Source organism: Bos grunniens, chromosome 25 (assembly GCF_055505025.1).
Source record: "Bos grunniens cultivar Pamir isolate PY7600 chromosome 25, Bosgru_T2T1.0, whole genome shotgun sequence".
In the NCBI taxonomy this organism is placed as follows: domain Eukaryota; kingdom Metazoa; phylum Chordata; class Mammalia; order Artiodactyla; family Bovidae; genus Bos; species Bos grunniens.
In genome coordinates, this window is record NC_141189.1 from 2,275,196 (window position 1) to 2,299,008 (window position 23,813).

General features: G+C 50.1%; 1 protein-coding gene across 3 annotated transcripts in view; it reads right to left on the bottom strand.

Annotated features, from left to right (window-relative positions):
- The window catches only part of CARD11 (caspase recruitment domain family member 11), a 58,288-nt gene that overhangs the window by 18,153 nt on the left and 16,322 nt on the right, over window positions 1–23,813 (bottom strand). For 2 of the 3 annotated variants that reach the window (XM_086376790.1, XM_086376789.1), the window contains exons 2-10: window positions 21,951–22,091; window positions 13,089–13,301; window positions 9,813–9,950; window positions 8,421–8,746; window positions 5,443–5,622; window positions 4,412–4,564; window positions 3,776–3,901; window positions 3,011–3,208; window positions 727–903 (exon numbers count right to left, since the gene is read on the bottom strand). In XM_086376790.1, the coding sequence (XP_086232916.1) occupies window positions 727–903; window positions 3,011–3,208; window positions 3,776–3,901; window positions 4,412–4,564; window positions 5,443–5,622; window positions 8,421–8,746; window positions 9,813–9,950; window positions 13,089–13,301; window positions 21,951–21,957 (1,518 nt within the window). In that variant the 5' untranslated portion in view covers window positions 21,958–22,091. Of the gene's footprint in view, window positions 1–726; window positions 904–3,010; window positions 3,209–3,775; window positions 3,902–4,411; window positions 4,565–5,442; window positions 5,623–8,420; window positions 8,747–9,812; window positions 9,951–13,088; window positions 13,380–21,950; window positions 22,092–23,813 lie in introns of all 3 variants that reach the window. The other variant, XM_086376791.1, reaches the window with a different exon arrangement.

Here is a 23,813-nt window from a genome sequence, read left to right on the forward strand (position 1 = left end):
TCATTCACTCGCTCACTTGCTCGCAGTCACTCATTCACTTCCTTGCTCACTCACTCCCTTGCTCACTCACTCATTCTCTCATTCACTTGCTCGCTCAGTCACTCATTCACTCCCTTGCTCACTCATTCACTACTCGCTGGCTCACTCATTCACTCACTCATTCACTCGCTCGCTCACGCACTCATTCACTTGCTCACTCACTCATTCACTCTCTTGCTCACTCACTCCCTTGCTCAGTCACTCATTCTCTCACTCATTCACTTGCTCACGCACTCATTCACTCGCTCACTTGCTCGCAGTCACTCATTCACTCTCTTGCTCACTCACTCCCTTGCTCAGTCACTCATTTACTTGCTCGCACACTCACTCACATTCCTTCGTTCCTCAGCTGATGGGCTGCATTGCACATAGAGCAAGGCAGGGAGGACGAGTGCTTTGCCGCCAGCTGCCATCACAAACCACTTACGTCAATAAACACGCAACAGGCACTCAATACCCATTGTGGAATAAACAAGTGAACTTGGAGATCATGCTTATTTCACTCTCTCCCTTCTCTCTCTTAACTTCCACCACAATCATAGGAGGAGAGAACTGCTGAACAACCAGCCAAAAGCACAAGCTGGTGCGACTTCGGTTCACAGGTCCAGGTGCGTCGGGGGTCTGAGACCCGCCCGCCTGCAGAGGGCCCCGGCTCCCGCCCCCGCCCGCCACGCTGTGTGCAGGCACCTGGATGCCCTTCAGGTTCATCCTGCGCTTGGGCGGGTGGTGGGGCAGGAAGTAGCGGTTGTCCTCGGGCGAGTCCTCCGAGGTGGAAGAGTCGTCGGCCTCCTGACCGTTGGTCCTGGGGCTGGTGTCCCCGAAGTTCTGAGAGATGATGGTCACCGGCAGGTTCCTGGGCAGACTCTGGAGACGAGGAGAGGCCGCGCCCCATGAGCGCCCAGAGCGGCCACTGCATGGGGAGACGGCTCTGCTAACGGCACCATCGTTCACCTCCCCCAGCACCAAGCTTGGAGCTCCGGGCGGAGGGGAGGGGGCGGCCCCTCCTTCCTGAACCCTGTGTCCACCTCGAGGCCAAGCTCTGTCATCCTCGCCCCTCTCTCCTCCTCTCAGGCCCTGGCGTTCTTTACAGCAGTGAAGGGATCGCCTCCCTGCTGGCCACGGCCGCTTGCCCCTCGGCCACCACCAGATCCCCCGTGTTCTACTCCTGTGCCTCAGCTACAAGCACAGAAAGTACCAATGAGCAACCGAACCACAGTAAGAGGGCTACTGTCCTAAGGGATTCACATCCGTGATCTGAGGCTGAGCTGTCAAGTATTAAGTACCTTGAGGTTGATCCCCCAAAGCCATGTAACATCCTCAAGCCACGCTGCCGCCAAACCCAAAGCTCCTGGCCTTTCCTCCCGGCCCCAGATCCTTCACGGTCCAGGAAAAACTCCCAACCAAGCTCCTTAGCAGACAGGCTCACCCTGCTCCCTGCTGCTCCCCGCTCCCGCCCACCTCCCGCCTGTCCCTGCTGGCCACTCGAGGACGACAGAACTGCTCACCGCGGCCTGCCAACCGCAGGCCATGGGTGTCACACCCCCGGGTCTCTGCTCGTGGTGTCCCTGTGGCCTGGAATACCGCCCCAGCTTCTCTCATCTAGCCCGGCGACACCACAGTGTCGGTTCGTAAATGTTTCCCAAAGGGTGCAGCCATGCCTGGCACCGTGCTACGTGCTGGACACACAGAGGGGCCTACACAGAACTTCTCCATAATTATAAACTGTGAGAAATGCTCAAAAGGGAGACCCTAACCCGGAGGCTCCTGGTTTCCACGATGGGGGCCACCGATCGCCTAGCCAAGGAAGTGACGCTTCTGCCAACCCCAAAAGGGGGACGGAACCTGGCCAGTGAAGTCCAGGGACAACATCCCCAATGGAGGCCCCGAGGCCCGCCCCTCCTGTGGGGAGTCTTTCCAGGAACCTGGACAGAAGGGGGGCCTCCTCCCCTGGGCACTCACAGCACCCCTTCAACTCATCATTTACAGCATTTGTGCTGAAAAGTCATGTTCCTGAATTCGCCTCCAGCATCAGACCTGAGTCCTCTGGGCAAACGGTGAGGGGTGGAGGGTCTTATCCTGGTTCCCACGGGTCACTGGCTAGTGATGGCCTTGGGCAAGTTAGCTGCTTGTGTTCAGTTCTACCCTTGGGGAAGGGAGACAGTGGTCTCACAGTCCTGGAAGGACAGTCCTGTGGGTTAAAGCAGATACGGCACAGAAGGCACTGGCTCAGGACCTGCAGAACCCACAGCCGTGAGAGACAGTCTCAGCTGCTTGCATGGGTGTCACTCACTTCTGAGCGCCTGGGGCCCTGCTGTGACATGCACTTGAACTTCCCATCGAGATACGTGATGCTTTCTTTACGGGCCCTAGTGACTTATGGAGCTGGGCATCTTAAACCCAGTGCCTGCCCACATGGGTTTAAGGAAACCCAGTGGGAGGCGAACTGAGAGGCAGCTGCAGTTCTAACTTGGAAGTGACTTGCCCGAGACCCCTGGCCAGCCGGCAGGTGGCCAGGCCAGGCGCCTGTCCCGCCTCTTCTAGCTTTCACACGAGCAGTCCACCCTCCCCTAGGCACCTGGGACTCTGCTCAGTGTCACGAGGCAGTGGGATGGGAGGGGAGTTGTGGGGGAAGAAGGGGCACATGGATGCTTATGGCTGAGTCCCTTCGCTGTTTGTTACCTGAAACAGCATCATTAACTGGCTAAACTCCAACACAAAATAAAAAGCTAAACAAAATAAAATGAGCGCTCTGGTCTGTTCATCACAACACAGACACCCAAGGGTTCCCGGGCTCGGGCGGGCGCTCCGGGCGTGGTCGGGACGGCTGTCCTCTGCGGGGGCGGGGGGCGGGGCGCTGGGGGCCTGCCCGGCATCCGGCGCCGCCCCCACCCACCTGCTCGAGGGTGCCGCTGTCCTTGGAGAGGCGCCGTGGGCCCGCCCGCGCCCGCGCCCGGCGCCCGCCCCAACCCACCTGCTCGAGGGTGCCGCTGTCCTTGGAGAGGCGCCGCAGCTTGCTCTCCAGGTTCACGATGCAGGCCTCCCGCCGCACCATCTCGATGCGCATCTCGTCGTTCTTCTCCTCCAGCTCCCGGATCTGCTTCCGGTACTTGTCCTTTTCTATCAGGCACTGGGAGTACTGGGTCTGCGCTTCGTCCCGGGAGTGGAAGGCCTGCCCGGGAGGCGGAGGACAAGGTCGCTGGGTTCTTCCCCACCCCGCCCCCCGATCCCCGCCAAATCAGACCCAGGACGCCCGCCCCCCAGCCCATGTGTCAGCCACTGCGTCTCCGGCCCTTTTCCGGAATCTGACACCTGGGCGTTTCCACTGCTACCGTCCTCTGCAGCCCCTCCTGAGTTCACCCCAGCTGTGCGCCCACTGCTGGGCTAAGAGGTCCGAGGCACAGCCCACCCGCTACCCCACGAGGCGGTGCGGTTATTTTATTCCCACTTCACAGACAAGAGCACTAAGGCTTCCAGGCAGGGACAGCATGCAGCCACACATCTGAAGAGGGACAGGGCCTGGACCTGGCCGTCTGACTCTGAAGCCCAGGACACTGGAGTCCCATTCTGGCCCCCGCCCTGCTTTTTAAACACCAGTGACACAGCTGGGATGGGATTCACTTTTGGAAGGAAAGCAGGAAAGGTGGGCTCCTGAGTGGTTCCTGCAGAGCTGGTGGCGTTACCCCGACAATACCCCACCGGCCCCCACGGCCTGGAGCCTGGGCCAGCCGCCCGGTACCTGGTCCCGCTCCCGCTCCACCTCCTCAAGCTGCAGCATGACGGTGTTCATGCGGTGCTTGTACATCTCGCAGTCCTTCCCCAGCGTGGAGCACTTCAGCTCCAGGTCCTCCTTCTCCTCCAGGTACTGTGAGCACAGGGAGAGATCAATACTCGCATCAAGCCATTGACAAATCAGGGCTGACAGCTGGTTTCCAGCCGCGGCTTCCCAGGGCCAGCCTGCCCCTCCCCGCGGCGCCTGACCTTCTGAGAGTCAGCGCTCTGACGAGTAGGGACCGTGGTAAAAGGCCAGCCACCAGCTGCAATCTGATGCAGACCTACTGTGTGCGAGGGAAGTGGGGGACAGGGTGGGCACCGCGTGTGCCCTCCTGTGGCCTTCAGCCTGGGTGGGGTGGGGGACAGGGTGGACACTGCGTGTGCTCTCCTGTGGCTGCAGCGTTCAGCCAGGGAGCAAGACCAGTGCCATGCGGACACTTAGAACAGTTCACAAGTAATGCCAGGTGCTGACACACAGGCAATCACACCAGGGCTCAGACCTGGTCCTGGAAGAGAGTGGGGGGCCCAGAGGTTCTGCAGACACACACGGGGGCCCGGGGCTCCCAGCCTGAGCTGCAGCCCCAGCCGTCTGAGGGCCCACCTTGTCCCTCAGCTCCTCTGCCTGGCGGACCTCCTCCTGCAGGTTGTAGATCTTGTTGACGAGCTCCTGCCGGTCCTCCAGGGCCTCCTTGCGGTCGTGCTCCAGGATGTCCAGGATGGCCTTGTCTGAGTCTGGCAGGCTGCGCTTCCCGGCCTGGGCGGGTGGGGGGTGGTATGTGTGTGGGGGGCATGCTTAATGGGCTGGGGGGCGCGGGACAGGGAGCAAGAAGTCCTGGGAAGGCGGCAGACAGAAGCGCCAGAGACAGACACACAGCGAGCGGAAGGCTTTGTGCCAGGGAAGCAGAGGCAAGAGTCGCTGTCTCTTGGGGCCCTTAAGCGGCTTATTACTTATGAATTTTATCACCTGGAAAGAAGCATAAAACCCACTTCTGCTCAGAAACATCCTGATGCCTATTGTTCTGCCCCGGCTCTTATCAGAGCCCAGAGAGGCAGTTGTGCAGTGTCTCCAAACATTTCACAGGTGATGACAAAGACGGGGCTGATCTGCCTTGCAGATGCCTCCCCTGAAACATCAATCAATCTGCTCCGATTAAACCGAGACCTAGTCTCTGCTCTGAACCAAGGCCTTCCACCCCAGGCGGCAATGATCCTAGGGGGCATAATTCTTTCTGGGGGAGGGGACGGGTGCCTTCCTTCATCCCCTGCACATGTATCTGGGGATGTTTATCCTCTGTACCCACAGATGACTCTGTGATGACAAAGAAAGGGAGGCCCTCAAAGCTTTAACAAATCCCTCACAGCTGAGAGCTGAGTTTCTTGGAATCTTTACGGCAAGAAGGTTTTCCCCAAAGTACTTTCCTCATAGTGCCCCGGACACTGATTTTCGTGAAATGATTCAACCAAGGAAACAACGTCACAAGTGTTACCTCACATAATGTCTGAGCAGTGGGTGGTGCGGTCACCCCTGCTGACAGAGGAGGAACTAAGGTGGCCAAGGATGATGACATGAGTTCTCTGTGGTCCTGCGGTCAGCAAGGGACGCCCCGGCAGGCGTGCTGTCCCTGTCCTTACCTGGATGATGGACTGCAGCTCCTGGATCTTGGTCTTCAGCATCTCGTTCTCCCGCTCCAGCTCCAGGACCTGCTCCTTCTTGGGCCGGTTCTCGATGTCGTTCTTCAGTTTCAGCGACTGGTTCCTCTCCAACTTGCATTCCTCCTCCATCTTGTTCAACCGATGCTTTAGCTGGTCAATCTGAAACACCCCCGGGGGGCCGAGGAGAGAACGAGGTTGCAGGGAAACATTCAGAAAAGGGACTGCCTCCCCGCAGCCTGCTGGACTTCCGGCAAGAGCCGTGTTCTGTCCCTCTCTCCTCCTCCAGCTGGTGACACAGAAGGGCTCAAAGATACTCCTTCAGTGAAACAAACCACTCTCTCCTTGTTGAGGAGAGGTCCTTGTCTGTTAGTTTAGATAGGACTAGAGCAGTTACAGTCCTCAGAAAACCTCCTCGGGCAATCGTCATGGATGTGGAACAGGTTACAGGTTAGGATGAGAGGTTCCCAAGCTGGTGTTTCCCTGAGGTACACTTTCCATTTTAAAGGTCTTTTCTGACAGGTTTCAAACTCAGATCCTCAGAAGACAAGATTCCTGAAGAACCCTAGTGTTTCAGAAGGGGGCAGAGATGGGGTGAGGGGAATTCGGGCTCTATCTTGACTTCACACCCCAGCGCAGCTCTGCCTGCACGTGATTTGGCCTCGTGGGTTTCATCCAAGATTTTATTTGAAAAAATGGCACCACTGCTAAAAGAACAGCTTGAGACTCATTGGACTGCAGGTTGGCAGGATCTCTGGCCTAAAGGACCTGCCCAGACTTAGTGTAAGAAAGACTGCCTTCCTGGAGGAGGCAGTTATTATTCTTGGGACTTTGACAACTGGCGATGTGCGACTTCACACTCAAGAAGTGAGTGTCAGGAACTGGGGCCAGGAGAAGACTTCTTAAACCCCTGTGACTGTGTTTGTTTGCTTCCCCAAAGGGATCAGTGTTGGCAAAACACCTAAGAAGAAGACTGCTTTTAAGTGCTGCAAGGAAGAGACCACCTAGGGGCGTGTGTCCTTTTTCAATTCTAGGCTTTTGGGGAGAACACCTCTAGAAATCTGGCAGGTAGAGGGTGGTGGCTTTAGCCAGGAGGGGACCCCAGCTGCACCCCTGTGGCCTGAGAAATGGCCTAGGACTCAGCTGCCCAGATATTCTTTCAACCAAAGAGAAAAGTTCTTTTAAGTTCTGAGATGCTTTCTCGCTATTACTCTATAGTCAGGAAAACATAAAACAGTCCTAAGAGAGAGAAAGTTTTAAATCTCGACACCCTCAAATCCTAGACAAATACAGCATGGAAGCCTCTCCTCCTGGTCATGCAAAAAGTAAAATAAAACATCCTCACTATCTTGGAAGATGAACCTAAGTGCCCCAGGTCCATTCGAGTAGACATGAAGTGGGTACTACTGGGTCAGCCGTTTTGACAAAGACTTACATTTCAGTACTGAGCAATTCTAGGGCGTAGGTTTTATTTTCATTTTCATGTAATTGCCATTTACAAATGAGGAAACCAAGGCGAAGGACCAATCAAGTGGTAAAGCCAGAAGCAGGTCTCGCACTTGAATCCAAAGGACTTACACGTTCATGCTCTTTGCCTGCTATGCCACTGACTCAGTTCCCCCGAACTCCAGTGGGATGTTTACTGATCTGTCTGCTTCAACTAAATTGTAAGTGACCCAGGCAGAAATCAGGTTATTTGTCCCTATGTCCCCCGCAGTGCTTAGCACCGTGCCTTACACATGGCAGGTGCTTAATAAATATTCCAAGAGTCTATTTTCCACCCAGCAGACAGAGTGATCCTTCTAGATATAAATCAGTTGTCACTCCCAGCTCTCAATCCTTCAGTGGCTTCCATCATTCCTGGAATAAATTCTAAAGTTCTTACCAAGCCCCCATGATCTGGACCCTGGCCATCTCTTCAAGCTGCTTGCTCATCTGGCTCCAGCCTTGCTGGCTCTCCTGCTGTTTCTCAAAAATACCAAGCACGCACTACCTGGGGTCTTTGCACTCACTCTCTGCTCTTCCCCCCCCGAGACTTGCATGACTGATCCCCCGTTTCCTCAGGTCTCTGCTCCTGTGTCCCCTTCTCAGGTACCCTTCCTGACCATCCTATTTAAAACAGGATTCCCTCACTCACTTTCCCCAAATTCTTTTCTCCTTCTTTTTAATAGCACTGATTACTACCAGGTATTGATGTATTTGTTTTCTGATTAGAATGTGAGCTCCCTGACAGCAGGGCTTTGGTCGTGAGTTATGTATTCCTGGAAAAGAGCCTGGTAGCAAGGCAGTGCACAATAAATAAAAGGAATGAATGAGTTAAGCCAATTCCCTTCTCCATCTCCCTTTTGGAGGTAAACTTATTAACAACGTCCATCACTTGGCTACTGGGTTGTTCACTGATATCCACTGTGTCACGCCTAGCTATGCAGAGATACAGCTGTGAAGGGGAGAGTCCTTGCCTCAAGGACCTCACGACTCCAGAGGACAGGTGCTGTGCTCGTATCCTTGATGATTTTCCTAAGGGCCGTTGAGGTGGGCAGATCCTGGGTCCTCCACCTTCCCCCCAGTGTGATTCAGGACACGTGTGCAGCATGTCTGGTACATGCACCTGCTGGGTCCGGTCCCGGAGCAAGAGGGAAGCCCCACCGGTTCCAGGTGTGCATGTCTGCACACGTGGATGCCTGCGCATGTGCACAGTGGCTCCACGGGCTGTGGAGCAGGAAGTCCTAGTCAGCAGGTCCGTGCGCGAATGTGCAGACATGCGCCTGGTGGGTGGGTGGATGGGGCGAGGCTAAACTGCGCTGAGCCTCCCTGGGTAGGCACGCGCACGCGCACAGTGGCCTTCGGGCTCCCTCACCCGGGCAGGCGTTACACCTTGCGCTTGCCAGCCTGGTGGTCTTCGCCCCAGGGCTTCACCTGCGCTCAGTGGGGCCCCGGGGGTCCCGCCGCGCGCCCCTCACCTCGAGCTGGAGGTCTCGGCTCCGCATGACCGCCATGTTTTTCTCCTCGCTGAGCTGCGCGTAGCGCATGGCCAAGTTGTAGTTATCGTCCTTCACCTTGACCAGCTCGTCGTTGTAGCTGTCTCGCTCCTCCTTCATCTTGTAGTACCGCTCCTGGAAGGTCAGCAGCTCCACCCGCGTCAGCGTCAGCTGCTTCTTCTCGTCCTCCAGCTGCCGGGACTTGGCCAGCAGCTCGCACCGCTGCAGGTCCTTGGCTTTCATCTGCTGCTGCAGCTTGATGACCTCGTTCATGAGGAAGTGCGTGAGGCCCTCGTGGCCTTCCTCCACTGTGGAGAGGGGGCACTCAGTCAGGCCTGAGGGCTGGGGAGGGCAAGAAGGGGTTCCAGACGTGGGGCCGCGGTCGTAAGTTCACTCACTCACTCCTAACGCTCTACCGAGTGCTTACTACCCACTGGGCACTGTGGATTCAGGGTGAGCGAGACAGCCTTGGTCCCGGGAGAGCTTATGTCTGGTAAGGGAGATAGACGTTAAAAAAAAGAGCAAATGATCACATATAAATATAACTACAGACTGAGAGGGTTTCACAAAGTATAGGGGTCCATGAGCGTATGTAACAGGGGAACCAGATCCAGCGGAGTGGACCGAAGTGTTAGAGAAGGCACTTGATGAATGAGCTGAAGTCTTGAGGAGAGAAAACACATTCTGGGAAGGCTGGACAACATTGCCAGGGTCCTAAGGGAAGGCAGGAGGGGCCTGGTACATTTCGGAAACTGAAGGAAGACCCAGGTGGCTGGAGCTTAGAGACAGAAAGGCGGAAAAGTGAGGCTGGGAGTATCATCAGGGGCTGGACCATGCAGGGTCCTTGTGGGCCGCACTTGGGTCTTCAAATGAAAACACTGGAAAGCCACCGAATGGTTTTACGTGGGGGAGGGTAACATGGGGAGTAGAGAAATCACTGGAGCAGCGCAGGAATGGACATAAAGGGTTGATGAGGTTTGTAAGGGTCTTGACTAGGGTAGTGGTGTATATGGAGAAAAAACTGACTCAAGAATATTTAGGAAGGAGAATTAAGACAACAAGATGACCATGGGCTCTGCTTCATGCGATGCTGGCAGGAAAGCAGACAAGATCCAGAGGGTTAGTTCCTGCTCTACCCACCAGCACTCCTGGGGGAAGCTCAGTGAACATCCACTTCTCTGGGCTCTTGATTCAGTTTGTGCCGGTGTCACCTACCTTTCACCATCAGGCAGAAATAAGTGGTTGACAGTTCACAAGTGCCACCAGGGCACCATCCTGATATCACAGCTTCATAACCTGACAGCTGTCCCACTGCTGGACACACACACACACCCTTCCTACCACAGATGGAATGCTGATGGCAAAGCCACTTACCCACGATGGTAGAGAACCTCCGAGTAGGTTCCTTCCCAGTCACCAGTTTGTATAATTCTGGGTAGTAAAATTCCAAGCTCTCCAAGAAAACCACGTAGCCCCTTTGCCCCTTGGTATGTAGAATGTCCAACAGTCGACCTAGAGGAAAGATCAGATCATTTAGAAGGAAGAGTACACGTCTGACTGGATGCAAGTCTCCAGACCCAGTCTTACACCGGCTCATATCCATCAGTACACTGTTAAGAAGATGGTCTCCATCTTCTGTCACTTTGAGTTATATCTTACAATCCAGACAACGTAAAGCAAAGTCCAGGCCCTCAGCAGGGGTTCAGTGTTAGTTTCCTTTCTCCAGAGCTTTCCAGGCACCAGTGGTAAAGAATCCACCTGCCAATGCAGGAGACATAAGAGACATGAGTTTGAAACCTGGGTTGGGAAGATCCCCTGGTGTGGGGAGCGAGCTCCGCCCGTGGCAAAGGTCATGAGGAAGGAGGCTTGACATACGCAAAGGCGGGATCAAGCCTCAGGAGTCTCCCTGGAAATTCTCGAGCATATACCCCCAAAACCAGAGTCTGCCTACTTTCTGCTTTGTGCTTTCACCTACACCTCTGACTTTACGGGGGGCTGTCCCCCACTACCTCTCTGAAAAAAGAGTTAGCTTACAGCTCCAGTTAATAATTCCTGGGTGTGACAGTGTTTAACCTACAAACTCCTTTGGAAATCCTCTAGCCTGCCTGAATAGGTTTTTCCGGCCACATGTGATTGTTCAGAGCCTCCCAACTGTGAGAGGCAGGAGATGTTCTAAACTGTCTAAATACAGATTCCTTTGAGCAGTTAAAAGATTGATTAGAAATTGTATTGGTGAAGGAATTTTCACTTGTTGAGCCAATGTTTGCTGCTAAGTCTCCATATCCCTTACCTGCTGTGTCCCTGGCAGTGTATTGATTAATATAATTGGTGTAAGTAGTAGCTTTAATGTTTGTAACCTGGGACCCTTGAGTTAATTCTTTTTCTTGTTATAGCCCACCACACCTTTGCACTGTAGGAATGCAACTTTATCTAATGCTTTTGGAGGGTGGCTCCTGACCAATCACCTTTAGAGAAAAATAAGTTTTAAAATGTTAACAGGCCTCCGGGCCAGAAGATGATGCAAATCACCTAAGCTTTTGCATATGATAAGTTTGCAGGAAGAAAGCCTGGCTTGCTGCCTGACTCTACCCCTTTCCCCATTATCCTCTATGCATAACTTAAGGTATAAAAACTACTTTGGAAAATAAAGTGCGGGCCTTGTTCACCGAAACTTGGTCTCACCATGTCGTTCTTTCTCTTACCTTCTGGCTGAATTATTCAGCCTCTTTTCTCCACTGAATTTCCTCACTGAGCTATCCTTATTTCAGCCTCTTTTCTTCACTGAATTTTACTGAGCTATCCTCATTCTATTACTCTTTATATCCTTAATTAACGTTTAATTAAGCAATTGTCTCCTGATCTTCGCCTACGCCGTCTCTCCTTCGAATACCCTGGATCAGCCGGGGCTGGTCCCCGGCACCCTGGAGGAGGAAATGGCAACCCACTCCAGTGTTCTTGCCTGGAGAATCCCATGGACAGAGGAGCCTGGCGGGCTATGGTCCATGGGGTCACAGAGACTCAGACATGACTGAAGCAACTTAGCATGCAAGCAGGCAGGTGCAGTATGCAAAGCAGCTAATTTTGAGCCCCCTGGTGGTTCAGACAGTAAAGAATCCGCCTGCAACGCAGGATACCCAGGTTGAATCCCTGGGTGGGGAAGATCCCCTGGAGAAGGGAATGGCAACCCACTCCAGGATTCTTGCCTGGAGAATTCCATGGAGCCTGGTGGGCTACAGTCCGTGGGGTCACAAACAGTCTGACATGAGTGAGCAACTAACACTTTCCTTTCTACAAGGAGTTGGTAGAACCAGAATAAATGGAATTGTAGCCATAGGAAACCAGCGGTTTTAAAGAGCTTCCCAACTGAATGGGGCTAAAATTAACCACACAGGTAACAGCTCATCTATGATAGAAGGAGGATGGAGGTGCAGCAGCAATTACACAGTAATCTATGGCTCTCTGGGGTTCAGACCTGGAAGACCAGTATTTGGATGGGGACCCAGGAAAAGTCATAGAAAGCAGGGCAGCTCCATGTTCTTCAATGGGATTATCACATAGTCTGGAAATATCTTTAAGTGTAATTTCCTTGGCAGTTTTCAGTGTTTATCCTACTGGGTCCACTTACTGTTTCCATTTCTTGACCCTTCCTTAAACATTTTATTTTCAGTTATTTCTTCCTTTGAGGTCCTAAAACTCTACACTTCCCCTAGGATAGACTTAATAAATAAACTTCATCTTATGTCAATTGACGTTTGTCAGAGCTACCTGGAGCACTGTGTTGAGAGGGGTTCTAAAGTTACATCCAAGCTCAGCAGGAAAGCTTGCTGTGATTAGTGATGTCTGTCATATAAGCAAAAGAGAAGCACAGCCTACAAGCTACTCATCGCCCATCATACTGTGGGCAAGTGAGTTTCAAGCCTCTTAAACTGGGAACCACAGAAAGAAATGTATTTTATATTGTGACCACATGCTTACACACAAAGATGTATTTTGTTACAAACATATATGTGTATACACACACATACGTATATAAAAGCAGAACAATGTTCACAGACCACACTTATTTTACCTTTAATGAATGTAATAAAGTGTCATGGACCCCTAGGCAGTCTGGAAAAGCCTATGGACTCTTTATCAAAATACTATTTTTAAACTGATAAAATATATTGGATTATAAAGGGAATCAATTATAAGAAGATACAGTTAACAAATATTAAATTTGTGGCTCCATAATAAATGTGCTTCTTTATTAATGCATTAAATAACTCAATCTCTCAGCAGGTCTAATAACTGCAATAATTTCAAGGGAGAGATGAGTATAAATGGTATTTTGGAATATCTCTAATAGCTGAAATGTGATAAGCTATCTGGAATGCTCACTGTTGACAAGGTCACAAGTACTGCTAATCACTGTGGTCTATTGCTCGGCTATGTTCATAACTGGAGGGAATGCTAAGTCTTGGTGTAGGTTAGTAAATAAAGAGGCACCGTCTCCATCCCCCTGTCCAAGTTCACAGATCTGCTCTGCACATGGACAGCTGGGTGGGGGACCAGGGGTGGCCAGAGGTGTGTGGACTCCAGTTAAGAAACCCCGGAGTGAGGGAAACTTCACATTGCTGCTGCTTGCTGGAGAGAACCCGCTGGGGTTACCTGCCCGGTTGATCTTGGACGGCAGCATGGGGGCGTTGAGCACCTCGTCTTCATCTTGCTCGTCGATGACCTTGCACTGGCGCAGGTAGGGTGTGAGCTTGGCAGGGTTGATGTAGCGACTGAGCATGTGCCTGTTGCACTCCACATTCTCCCACAGGGCGTCCTCCTCATCCTTCAGCGTCTCCATGTAGTCGTCCATCTCGGGCGCTCCTCCTTCCAGATACAAACCCCAACACCGTTAATCAAAGAGCCTCGCCGGACGAGCTCTATCACCTCTGGAGAGATCGGGATCTACCGTTAAAGAAGGTAGAGAAAAGAATATACAGCATTTTACCTTTTATTTAAGAAAGAAAGGCATGTGAATACAGACAATATAATTCTTTATGTGCTAAACATAAACAATGGATGAATAGGTCATAAAATGAAAAATTATAGAAAGGGGACATTTTGCAGTTGGTGTATATCCTTTCCATCCAAGTTTTTATATCTTACTAAGAATTTATCTTTCGGAAAACAATATACACTATACTTTTTGTTTTACAGTTTCACATAAACGGTGTCATACTATACGCTTTCTTGTTTCCTTTTTCAACTTGTTTTTTTCCTTTATGCATTTATTGAGATTTACCTAAGTTGATACATACAGACCTAATCCATTCATTTTTAAAAACAGCTTTGCTGAGATACAATTCATGTACCATATAATTCACCTTTTTAAAAGTGTACAATTCAATGCTTTTTAGTATATTCCCAGAACACAATTCATTTTAGAAAATATTCATCACCCCCCAAAGAAACTTCCTACCAAGGGTAGCAGTCACTCTCCACTTGCCTCCAAGACCGCCCCTCCGCAGCCTTAGGCAGTCACCCACCTACTGAACCTGTAGACTTGCTTCTTCCGGCCATTTCACTTGAACGGGATCACATAGTACCTGGTCTTTTCTGACTGGCTCCCTTTCAAGGTTCATCAGTGCTGCATGCGGCATGTTTCAGCACTGCTCTTTACTGAGGAACACTTCTTCATTGTTTGGCTATATCGCACCTTGTTTATCCATCCATCGACGAGTATTCGGGTTGTCTGCTTATTATGAATTGTGCTGCTGTGAAGATTCACATGCAAGTTTTTTTGCAGAGGCGTTTTTATTTCCCTTGGGCAGATAGGCAGAAGTAGAACTGATGAGCCATATGGTAACTCTGTTTTAACATTTTGAGGAACTGCTAAACTATTTCTCAAAGTGACTGCACCCTATTATATTCCTGCTCGCAACATACGAGGTTCAGATTTATCCACATTCTTGTCAACACTTGTTACTGTCCATCTTTTTTTTTTTTTACTGTAGCCGTCTGAGCTGGCGGGAACTGGTATTTCACTGTGGCTTTGATTTGATTTCTCTGAAGACTAACGACTGAACATCCTTTGTGTGTATTGGTCACTTGTGCCTTGAGAAACGTCTGTTCAAATCCTTTGCCCGTTTTTAAGCTGCACTGTTTTTATTATGGATTTTTTATGTGTTCTGGATACAAGTCAGATATGATTTGCAGGTATTTTCTCCTGTCACTTATCTTTTCCTTTTCTTAAAGGTATTATTTGTAGCATAAAAGCTTTTAATTCTGATGTAGTCCAATTTCTTTTTTCACTTGTGGTTTTGGTGTGTATTTAGGAAACCACTGCTTATTTAACTCAAGGTTATAAAGATTTACTTCTACTTAGTTTTCTAACAGTTTTATACTTTTAATTCTCACATTTAGGCTTATGATGCATTTTTGAATTAATTTTTGTGTACGGTGTGAGGTAAGGGTCCAACTGTTTTTTACATGTGGATATTCAGTTGTCCTGGGACTTCCTTGATGGCTCAGTGGGTAAAGAATCTGCCTGCCAATGCTGGACACACAGGAGACATGGGTTCCATCCCTGGGTGGGGAAGATCCCCTGGAGGAGGAAATGGCAGCCCACTCCAGTGTTCTTGCCTGAAAAATCCCACAGACAGAGGAGCCTGGCGGGCTACCATCCAAAGGGTCGCAAAGATTCGGACACGACTGAGTGACTGAACGTGCACGCACGCACACACACACACTCACGCGCACACACACACACACACACTCAGTTGTCTCAGCACAATTTGTTGGAAAGATTCTTCTTTCCCCATTGAATGGTCTTAGCACCTTTGTCAAAATCAATTGCCCATAAAAGTTCAAGTGTTTATTTCTGGACTGTCAATTCAATTCCCTTGACCTGTCTTCATTACTGTAGATGCATAGCTAAGTCTTAAAATTGGGAAGTGTGAGTCTTCCAACCTTGTTCCTCCCATTTCAGACTGTTTTGTCTATTCAGGGCCCTTGGCAGTTCCATGTGAATTTTAGGAATCAGCTTGCCAATACTTGCAAAAAAAAAAAATCTGGGATTTTGACAGTGAATACACTGAATATGTAGATTAATTTAAACAGTAATACTATCTACCAGTTACATGTTATGCTTCGAGAACATGGCTTCCAGGTGGTGCTAGTGGTAAAGCACCCACCCGCTAATGCTGGAGAGGTAAGACAGGCCGCTTCAATCCCAGGTCAGGACGATCCCCTAGAGAAGGGAACGGTGACTCACTCCAGTATTCTTGCCTGGAGAATACCACGGACAGAGGAGCCTGGTGGGCTACAGTCCATGGGGTCGCAAAGAGAATATGGACTGTGTTTCTGCTAATTCAGGTCTCTAATTTCTTTCAGCAATGCATTGTAGTTTCCAGTGTACACTTCTTTTGCTAAATTTATTCCTAAGTGTTTTATTCTTTTGGATGGCATTATAAACGTGGGCTATAGTCTTCATTTTATTTGTCTTTTCAATATGGATGCCTTTCCTTTTCTTTTTCCCCCCTCTCTAATTCCGCAGGCTAGCACTTCTAACACAGTGTTACACGGAAGGGGCAGGAATGGACATCCTTGTCTTGTTCTTGACCACAGGGGAACAGCATCGTCTCTCACCATTAAGTACAACGTCACCGGGTTCAGTGTGTGTGTTTCAGACATCCTTCATCAGGTTGAGGAAACTCCCTGAGTAATTTTGTTGCAAAAACGATGCTTGATTTTGTCAAATGCTTTCTCTGCATTCATTGAGATTACCGTATAGTTTTTAGTTTTGATTCTATTAATATATGACATTAACTGATTTTCAGCCATTAAACCTTGCATTCTTGCTGTAAATCCCAGTTTGTTACAGATTGGCTGGACTTGGTTTGCTAGTATGTTTTTGAGCCTTCTGGCATCCATAGCTATGAGAGATTAGTTGGTACTTTTCTTTCCTCAAGATGTCCAACTGGTTTTGACATCAGGATAATTTTTATCTCATAGAGCAAACTAGGAAGTGTTCCTTCCTCTACTTTTTGGGAAAGTTAATGAAGAGCAGGCATGCTTTTGTCTTTGTTTGGTAGAGGCTTTTCTTGGTGGGTAGGTTTTTGATTACTAATTCTTCACTTGCTGTACCTTTGCTCATATTTCCTGTTTTTCTTGAGTCAGTTTCAATAGCTTGTGTCTTTCTAGGAATCTGTCCATCTCAGGTAAGTAACCAAATTTATTGGAAACAACATTCATATTTTTCCTTTATTTTTATTTTGCCTCATTTCTTCAACAAGGTTAGTAGTAGTGTCCTTTCTCTTATTCCTGATCTAGTAATTTGAATCATCTCTCTTTTTTTCTTGGTCAGTCTAGCTCAGGGTTTGTTGATATTTCAAAGAACAACTTTTGGTTTCACTAATTATCTCTATTGCTTTTCTGTTCTCTAACTCATTTATTTTTGTCCTAATATGCGTTACTTCCTTCCTTCTGTTCACTTCAGGTTCACTTTGCTCTTTTTTTTCTAGTTTCACAAAGTGGAAGGTCAGGTTACTGATTTGAGATCTTTAAAAAAAATATTAACATGTATAGCTATAAATTTCCCTCTGAGTGCTGCTTTAGTGACACCGGTTAAGTTTCAATATGTTGCATCTCCATTTGCCTCAAAGTAAAATGGGAAAACCCAAACGAACCTTTTGGCCAGCCCAGTACCTTTGGATATAAGGTTTTTCTCCTGTAGATGATAAGAGATCTTATTTTTTAAATCTAATCTGACAATCCCTTAATTTCTATTGGTTTATTCATTCTTAACTGCTGTATATATTATTCCATTGCCAGGATATACCATAATTTATTTCTTCATTTCTCTAAAATGGATATTTAATTTCCCCCCAAGTTTTTATTTGAACATTTAACATTATTTGTAGTTAGAAAAAATGTAAGCAATCCAGACATTCTTCAGTAGATATTCTATGATCCTTTTGCATTATGGAATGACATTTGAAAATATGTGGTAACATAAAAAAGATTCCAAGACATTGTTTTTTAAAAAGTAAATACATGCATATATTCATACATGTTGTATAATTTAAAATGGATTTGGGGGAGGCCTGGCGTGCTGCGATTCATGGGGTTGCAAAGAGTTGGACACGACTGAGCGACTGATCTGATCTGATCTGATCTTGGTGGTCCAGTGGTTAAGAATCTCCCTGCCAAAGCAGGGGACATAGGTTTGATCCTTGGTCTGGGAAGATTCCGCATGCCGAGGGACAACTGAGCCTGTGCCCCACACTACTGAGGACCACAGCCTAGAGCCCACGCTCTGCAACAAGAGCAGTCACCGCGATGAGACACCTGCGCGATGAGACCAGAGAGGAGCCCCTGCTCGCCGCAGCTGGAGAAAGCCCACACAGATCAGGGAAGACCCAGTGCAGGCGAAATTAATAAGTAAATACAATTGGAAACATATATTTGGTCTTTGCCCCTGGTTCTGAGCAAGGAGCTCCAGGATTCCGAGAGGGATATCCCCCAGAGGGATAAGACTGTTTTTTTGGATGGTGATGAGATGACTCTTGGGTAAGGGGCCCCAGGAGCTTCAGGATGGGAACTGAAAAACCAAGCAAGTGATTATAAGATTATAACTTTCAAGGGAGAGAGGCTAAAGATTGAGTCCAATCACCATTCCGATAATGAGTTAATCAATCATGGTTACGTAATAACACTTGATAAAAACCCCTGCACAGCGCGACGCAAAGAGCTTCCAAGTTTCCGAACTCAAGGCCCTGCTGGCACGGGTGCCATCTCAAAGCCAGGGAACAGACGCCTCTGTGTCCGGGGGCTCCTCGCGGGTGCTTTCATTTGTGTCCTTGACAATAAACTGTCGTAATAAAGTACAGTGTTTTCCCGAGTTCTGTGAGTCATGCCGGCAAACACAGCACCTGGCCAGGAGGCTCGGGAGACCCTGACTTGCGGCTGCCGAGCCAGAGTGCAGGCGGCCCAGGGCGGGGCCAGTGCCCGAGGTGGGGCAGGGGGCGGGGCCAGTGTCCGGGGTGGGACAGGGGGCGGGGCCAGTGCCCGAGGTGGGGCAGGGGGCGGGGCCAGTGCCCGAGGTGGGGCAGGGGGCGGGGCCAGTGCCCGAGGTGGGGCAGGCGTAAGGGCCGAGCCCTGGGCCTGTGGTGGCCTGGCTGCCTCTGGGCAGTGTCAGAACTGAACTGAACTTGTGGAAAATATGACACGTGCGTGGTGTCGGGAAAACATCACACATTTGGTGTCGGAAAAATAACACAATGCAGTGTAAAGTCACTCATGTAAGGCAACACCTGTAATTACAGAGGTAGGGCTGTGTGTGTGTGTGTGTGTGTGTGTGTGTGTGCGTGTGTGTGTGTGTGTGTGTGTGTGTGAGAAAGAGAAGGCCAGCGAGAAACAGGGAGAGGGGAGGGGAGGGGAAGGAGGGAGGGGGAGGTTTGAGAGGCTCTGATTACACTGATTCTATCTAAGAAGCAGGATGAATTCTGAGGTTACTGGGCAGGACAACTTGGATGTTATCAGTACTATTTACAACACACACGTTTCATCGTATTACTTGCAAACTTTGAAAAAAGAAAAAAAGAATCAGTAACGAAGATGACAGCCCAGTCTAGGGCAACAGAGACACCACTATCTAATATCTGCCTTCTCACTCCCGTCCTCAGATGGCCACAGATCTTATGTCTGTGCCTGCGCGCTCAGTCGTGTCTGACTCTTTGTGACCCCATGGACTGTAGCCCACTAGGCTCCTTTGTCCATGGGATTCTCCAGGCGAGAATACTGGAGAGGGTTGCCATTTCCTTCTCCAGGGGATCTTTCTGACCCAGGGATCGAACCCCCACACCTCTTATGTCTCCTGCATTGACAGGTGGGTTCTTTATCACCGCGTCACCTGTTTGTCAGCTGTTTGTTAGAATCGGACATGGAACAATGGACTGGTTCCAAATTGGGAAAGGAGTACTTCAAGGCTGTATATTGTCACTCTGCTTATTTAACTTATATGCAGAGTACATCATGCAAAATGCCAGACTGGATGACGCACAAGCTGGAATCAAGATTGCTGGGAGAAATACAATAACCCTCGGATATGCAGATGACACCACCCATATAGCAGAAAGTGAAGAGGAACTAAAGAGCCTTTTGATGAAAGTGAAAGAGGAGAGTGAAAAAGCTGGCTTAAAACTCAACATTCAGAAAACGAAGATCATGGCATCCGGTCCCATCACTTCATGGCAAATAGATGGGGAAACAGTGGAAGCAGTGAGAGACTTTATTTCTTGGGCTCCAAAATCACTGCAGATGGTGACTGCAGCCATGAAATTAAAAGACACTTACTCCTTGGAAGGAAAGCTATGACCAACCTAGATAGCGTATTAAAAAGCAGAGACATCTCTTTGCTGACAAAGGTCCATCTAGTCAAAGCAATGGTTTTTCCAGTAGTCATGTATGGATGTGAGAGTTGGACTATAAAGAAAGCTGAGCACCAGAGAATTGATGCTTTTGAACTGTGGTGTTGGAGAAGACTCTTGAGAGTCCCTTGGACTGCAAGGAGATCCAACCAGTTCCTCCTAAAGGAAATCAGTACTGAATGTTCATTGGAAGGACTGATGCTGAAGCTGCAACTCCAATACTTTGGCCACCTGATGTGAAGAACTGACTCACTGGAAAAGACCCTGATGCTGGGAAAGACTGAAGGCAGGAGGAGAAGGGGATGACAGAAGATGAGATGGTTGGATGGCATCACCGACATGATGGACATGAGTTTTAGTAAACTCTAGGAGTTAGTGATGGATAGGAAGGCCTGGTGTGTTGCAGTCCATGGGGTCGCAAAGAGTTGGACACGACTGAGTGACTGAACTGACTGAAAGAGAGAGTGGGGCGGGTGAGTGTGCTGGGGGCAATTAGCTAGAAGCTGCGTCAGAGTGGCTGGGGGCTGCATGTGGCTGCAGTAACGCGCCCAGGCAGGTTGAGGCTGCGGAGGCAGAGATGGTGTATGGCAGGCGGAGGAAGTACGTCTGCTGGTGCAGCTGCAGTGAGAGACCCCGAGGACCCTGGAGAAGCCGCTGGCATCGTCTCTCTGAGTGTACCACTCTACTTCCCAGCCCTGTGAGCCTTGGCCACTTGTAATGTCTGGTTCTTGTTCCGTCAAGAATCTCCCCATTAATCTGAGCTGTTTTAAGTGGGCTTTTGCTATGAACAACCCAAGCACCTTGAGTAAAAATATCTATGTGCTATTATGAGCAACAACTGGTTTACAGAGGTGAAAAATGGGGACGTTCCATCCAATGACCTTTGCCCTTTTGCTCATATCCTAAGCACTGGCCACCTGGGTCACGTGGGGAGAGTTCGTGGTTTAGTGCAACACAAATACATCTCCTACAAGCACTCACTCTGACAACGCATCAGCATGATAGTTTTCCATTCACAAAGGAAAATACACTCAACCTTCACTATTTTTAAAGAGTCAACATCCTAAGAAGTTGACTCAGCAAGTCATTAAGTGGGCGAACACCGCTTCGTTCATCCCCTTTTCCTGCTTATGGAATCCCTATTGTCTTCAGGAACCAGGTGGCCTCATGTTTCAGGGAGCAACTTCTGAGCAAGAGGTGGATCTTTTTTTGGTCTCTACATAACAAGGTAGTCTTGTTTGATGTCAGACTAAGTATGTGAAGTCTTTATGACCTGTAGAACCTGCAGGAAGTCTGCTGGGGGGCAATTCTGGTGCTCTTCCTTGACCTTTGATAGGAACACAAGGAAGGGATACAGTCCTTGAGCACCGGGGTGCTGGCGTGTGAAGGTGTGTGTGATGCTGGGATTGCTGCAGCCATCATGTGACCTGAGGACTCCTCTAAGGACAAAACTAACACCCTCACGATGCAGAGCAGAGAAGTGGAAAGAACCTGGGTCTCTGGTGGTGCTGCCTCCTGGGTACTCACCTACAGGCACCTGCTGCGGTTGAGAGAAACCTGCTGAAAAACATGTTCAAGGCTCCCAGGCCACGTTCTACAGGAAGGGCTATTTTGCACACCTATTTTTTTTTAAAGTTCTTTATTATTATTTTTTGATCACACAGAATGTGGGATCTTAGTTCTCTCATCAGGAATTGAATCCACACCCCGTGCAGTAGAAGGGTGGAGCCTTAACCCCTGGGCCACTAGGGAAGTCCTTTGCTCACCTTTTTACAGGCCAAGGAGACTGCCGGCCAGTGGACAGCCCCGTGGCAGCTGCTGGCCTCACGGCCCTTCCTCATTCACTGGAAACATTGATCGTGTGGAGCCCTCTCTGCTATGGCACAGTTTAGCATCTTTGTCTCGACCTTCAAGCTGAAGCCTCCCGCCAGCCCCGATGGTCACATCCCAGCTGACTGACCTCAATTCTCCGCCAGATGCCCGCTCGCTCAGCGCCTGCTTCCTGCGCCTCCCTCTGCCTGGAAACCACCCCTCTCTGCTCCCCTGGTGAGTCTCAGGAAACCCTCGCTTTACATTTATTTTACATAAAAGAGATGATGTGACGTACCTGGCATAGGGTCGGCGCCCGGCAGGTGGACGTGCCTGCCCGTCACTGGTCACTGACGTCTGACTTCTTTCTACTCCTCCCAGCTGGGGCTGGGCCTGCCCTCAGCCAGTCTCCTGGGTGTGGAGTCGTGCGGGCCAGGATCTGTGAGGGGGAAGATGGTCCGAGTTAGCACAGAGAACCTCTCAAACAGCGAAGGGGGGCCCTGCTCTGGAAGGAAAGAACGAAATGATCCCGGAGCCTGCATCTCTCCAGGGGATGGACACGCCGTGGACCGGGACCTGGAGCTGCTGCAGGACAAGGGCTTTGGTTCGCACCCACAGACAGTGGGAAGGCCACCGGCCCCGGGTCCCCACACTCGGGCGTGGAGAGAAGGCCAGATGGTACCATGGGGCTGCTCGTGGCCAAGTGCAAGCCCGTCAGAAGCCTCTGATTGAAACATCTGCAGAGCAGAGCAGTTCTAATCAGCTGCTAACTCATCAGGTCAAAAGTAGCAAACCACGCTCCCGAGTCCAGAAGGGTTCCCTTCACTGAGAGTCACGTCTCAGGCACCTACGCCTGCGGGTTTGGGCAGGGACATGCCGGTGCTTCCCCGTTCCCTGTGGTGACCGGCAAGGCCGTCTTGTCCATCAGGCCCTCCAGGGGCCCAGCTGGGGCTGTGGGTTTGGGGCGAAGGGAGGCTGGGGAGGGGGAAGGTGAGGAGGGGCAGACACTTGTCTTGAGAGCTGCTGGGGTCCCTTGGTGGTGACTCCCACAGCTCCACTCGGAGGTGACAGGGACCCGGGACACCATCGTTTAATCAGACACTTGCTGGGTTTTGGCTTTGAGGATTAATCACAGGTGACACCAGATCTCCCAGGGCCGACAGAAGCTCTTGTTGTCGGGTGTCAGCTTGGATAGGAGTGAGCTGTCACAGACCCTCAGCCCCAGGGGTGGGGGCGGGGAGACGGGCTTCTCTGGAGGTCACCATCTCCTTGGTCTGCTCAGCACCGTCCTCAGGGCAGGGCCGGCCATGCCCCACAACCCCACCCAGGGAAATGACACTTCTCTGTATTTGCATTAAAAAAGAAGAATGCACTTGCATTTTTCCTCTCTTATAATCAGAAGAAAAAGCTTTAAGAAAATTAATTGTAAGACAGGTTTTAATTGCAGGAAAGGGAAAGCAGGTTTGTGTAGGAAATGGCAGCCAACTCAGGTATTCTTGCCTGGGAAATCCCATGGACAGAGGAGTCTGGCACACTGCAGTCCACAGGGTTGCAGAGTCAGAGGCGACCGAGCACACACCCACCCAACTACCAACTTGGTCCTAAGGTCGGAGAGAGGATATGTTTCCTGAGAGACTGACTCATCGGTTTAACATTCAGCTGGTGGAAACATCATCCCTGTGCTTGCAGACTATTTACTCTGCCAGGCACTTGGCTAAGCCTAACTGCTGGAGAACTCTTTAAGACAGGTGGTTTTATCACCATCAACATCACCACCACCACCACCACCATGACCATCATCACCACCATCATCACTACAGTACAGCCAAGAAAAATCAGGCCTTGGACAGGTTCAAAGTCATCATTAGTGTGGAAGGCAGGATGTGGACTTCCTTTAAATCACTACTGTACAGTCCCTAGAATTGCCTTAAAAAAAGTTCACCTTTTAAACGACTCTCATCAGTAGGTGTGGGGCTTCCCTGATAGCTCAGTTGGTAAAGAATCCCCCTGCAATGCAGGAGACCCCGGTTTGATTCCTGGGTCCGGAAGATCCCCTGGAGAAGGGAAAGGCTACCCACTCTCGTATCCTTGGGCTTCCCTGGTGGCTCAGCTGGTAAAGAATCCGCCTGCAATGCGGGAGACCTGGGTTTGATCCCTGGGT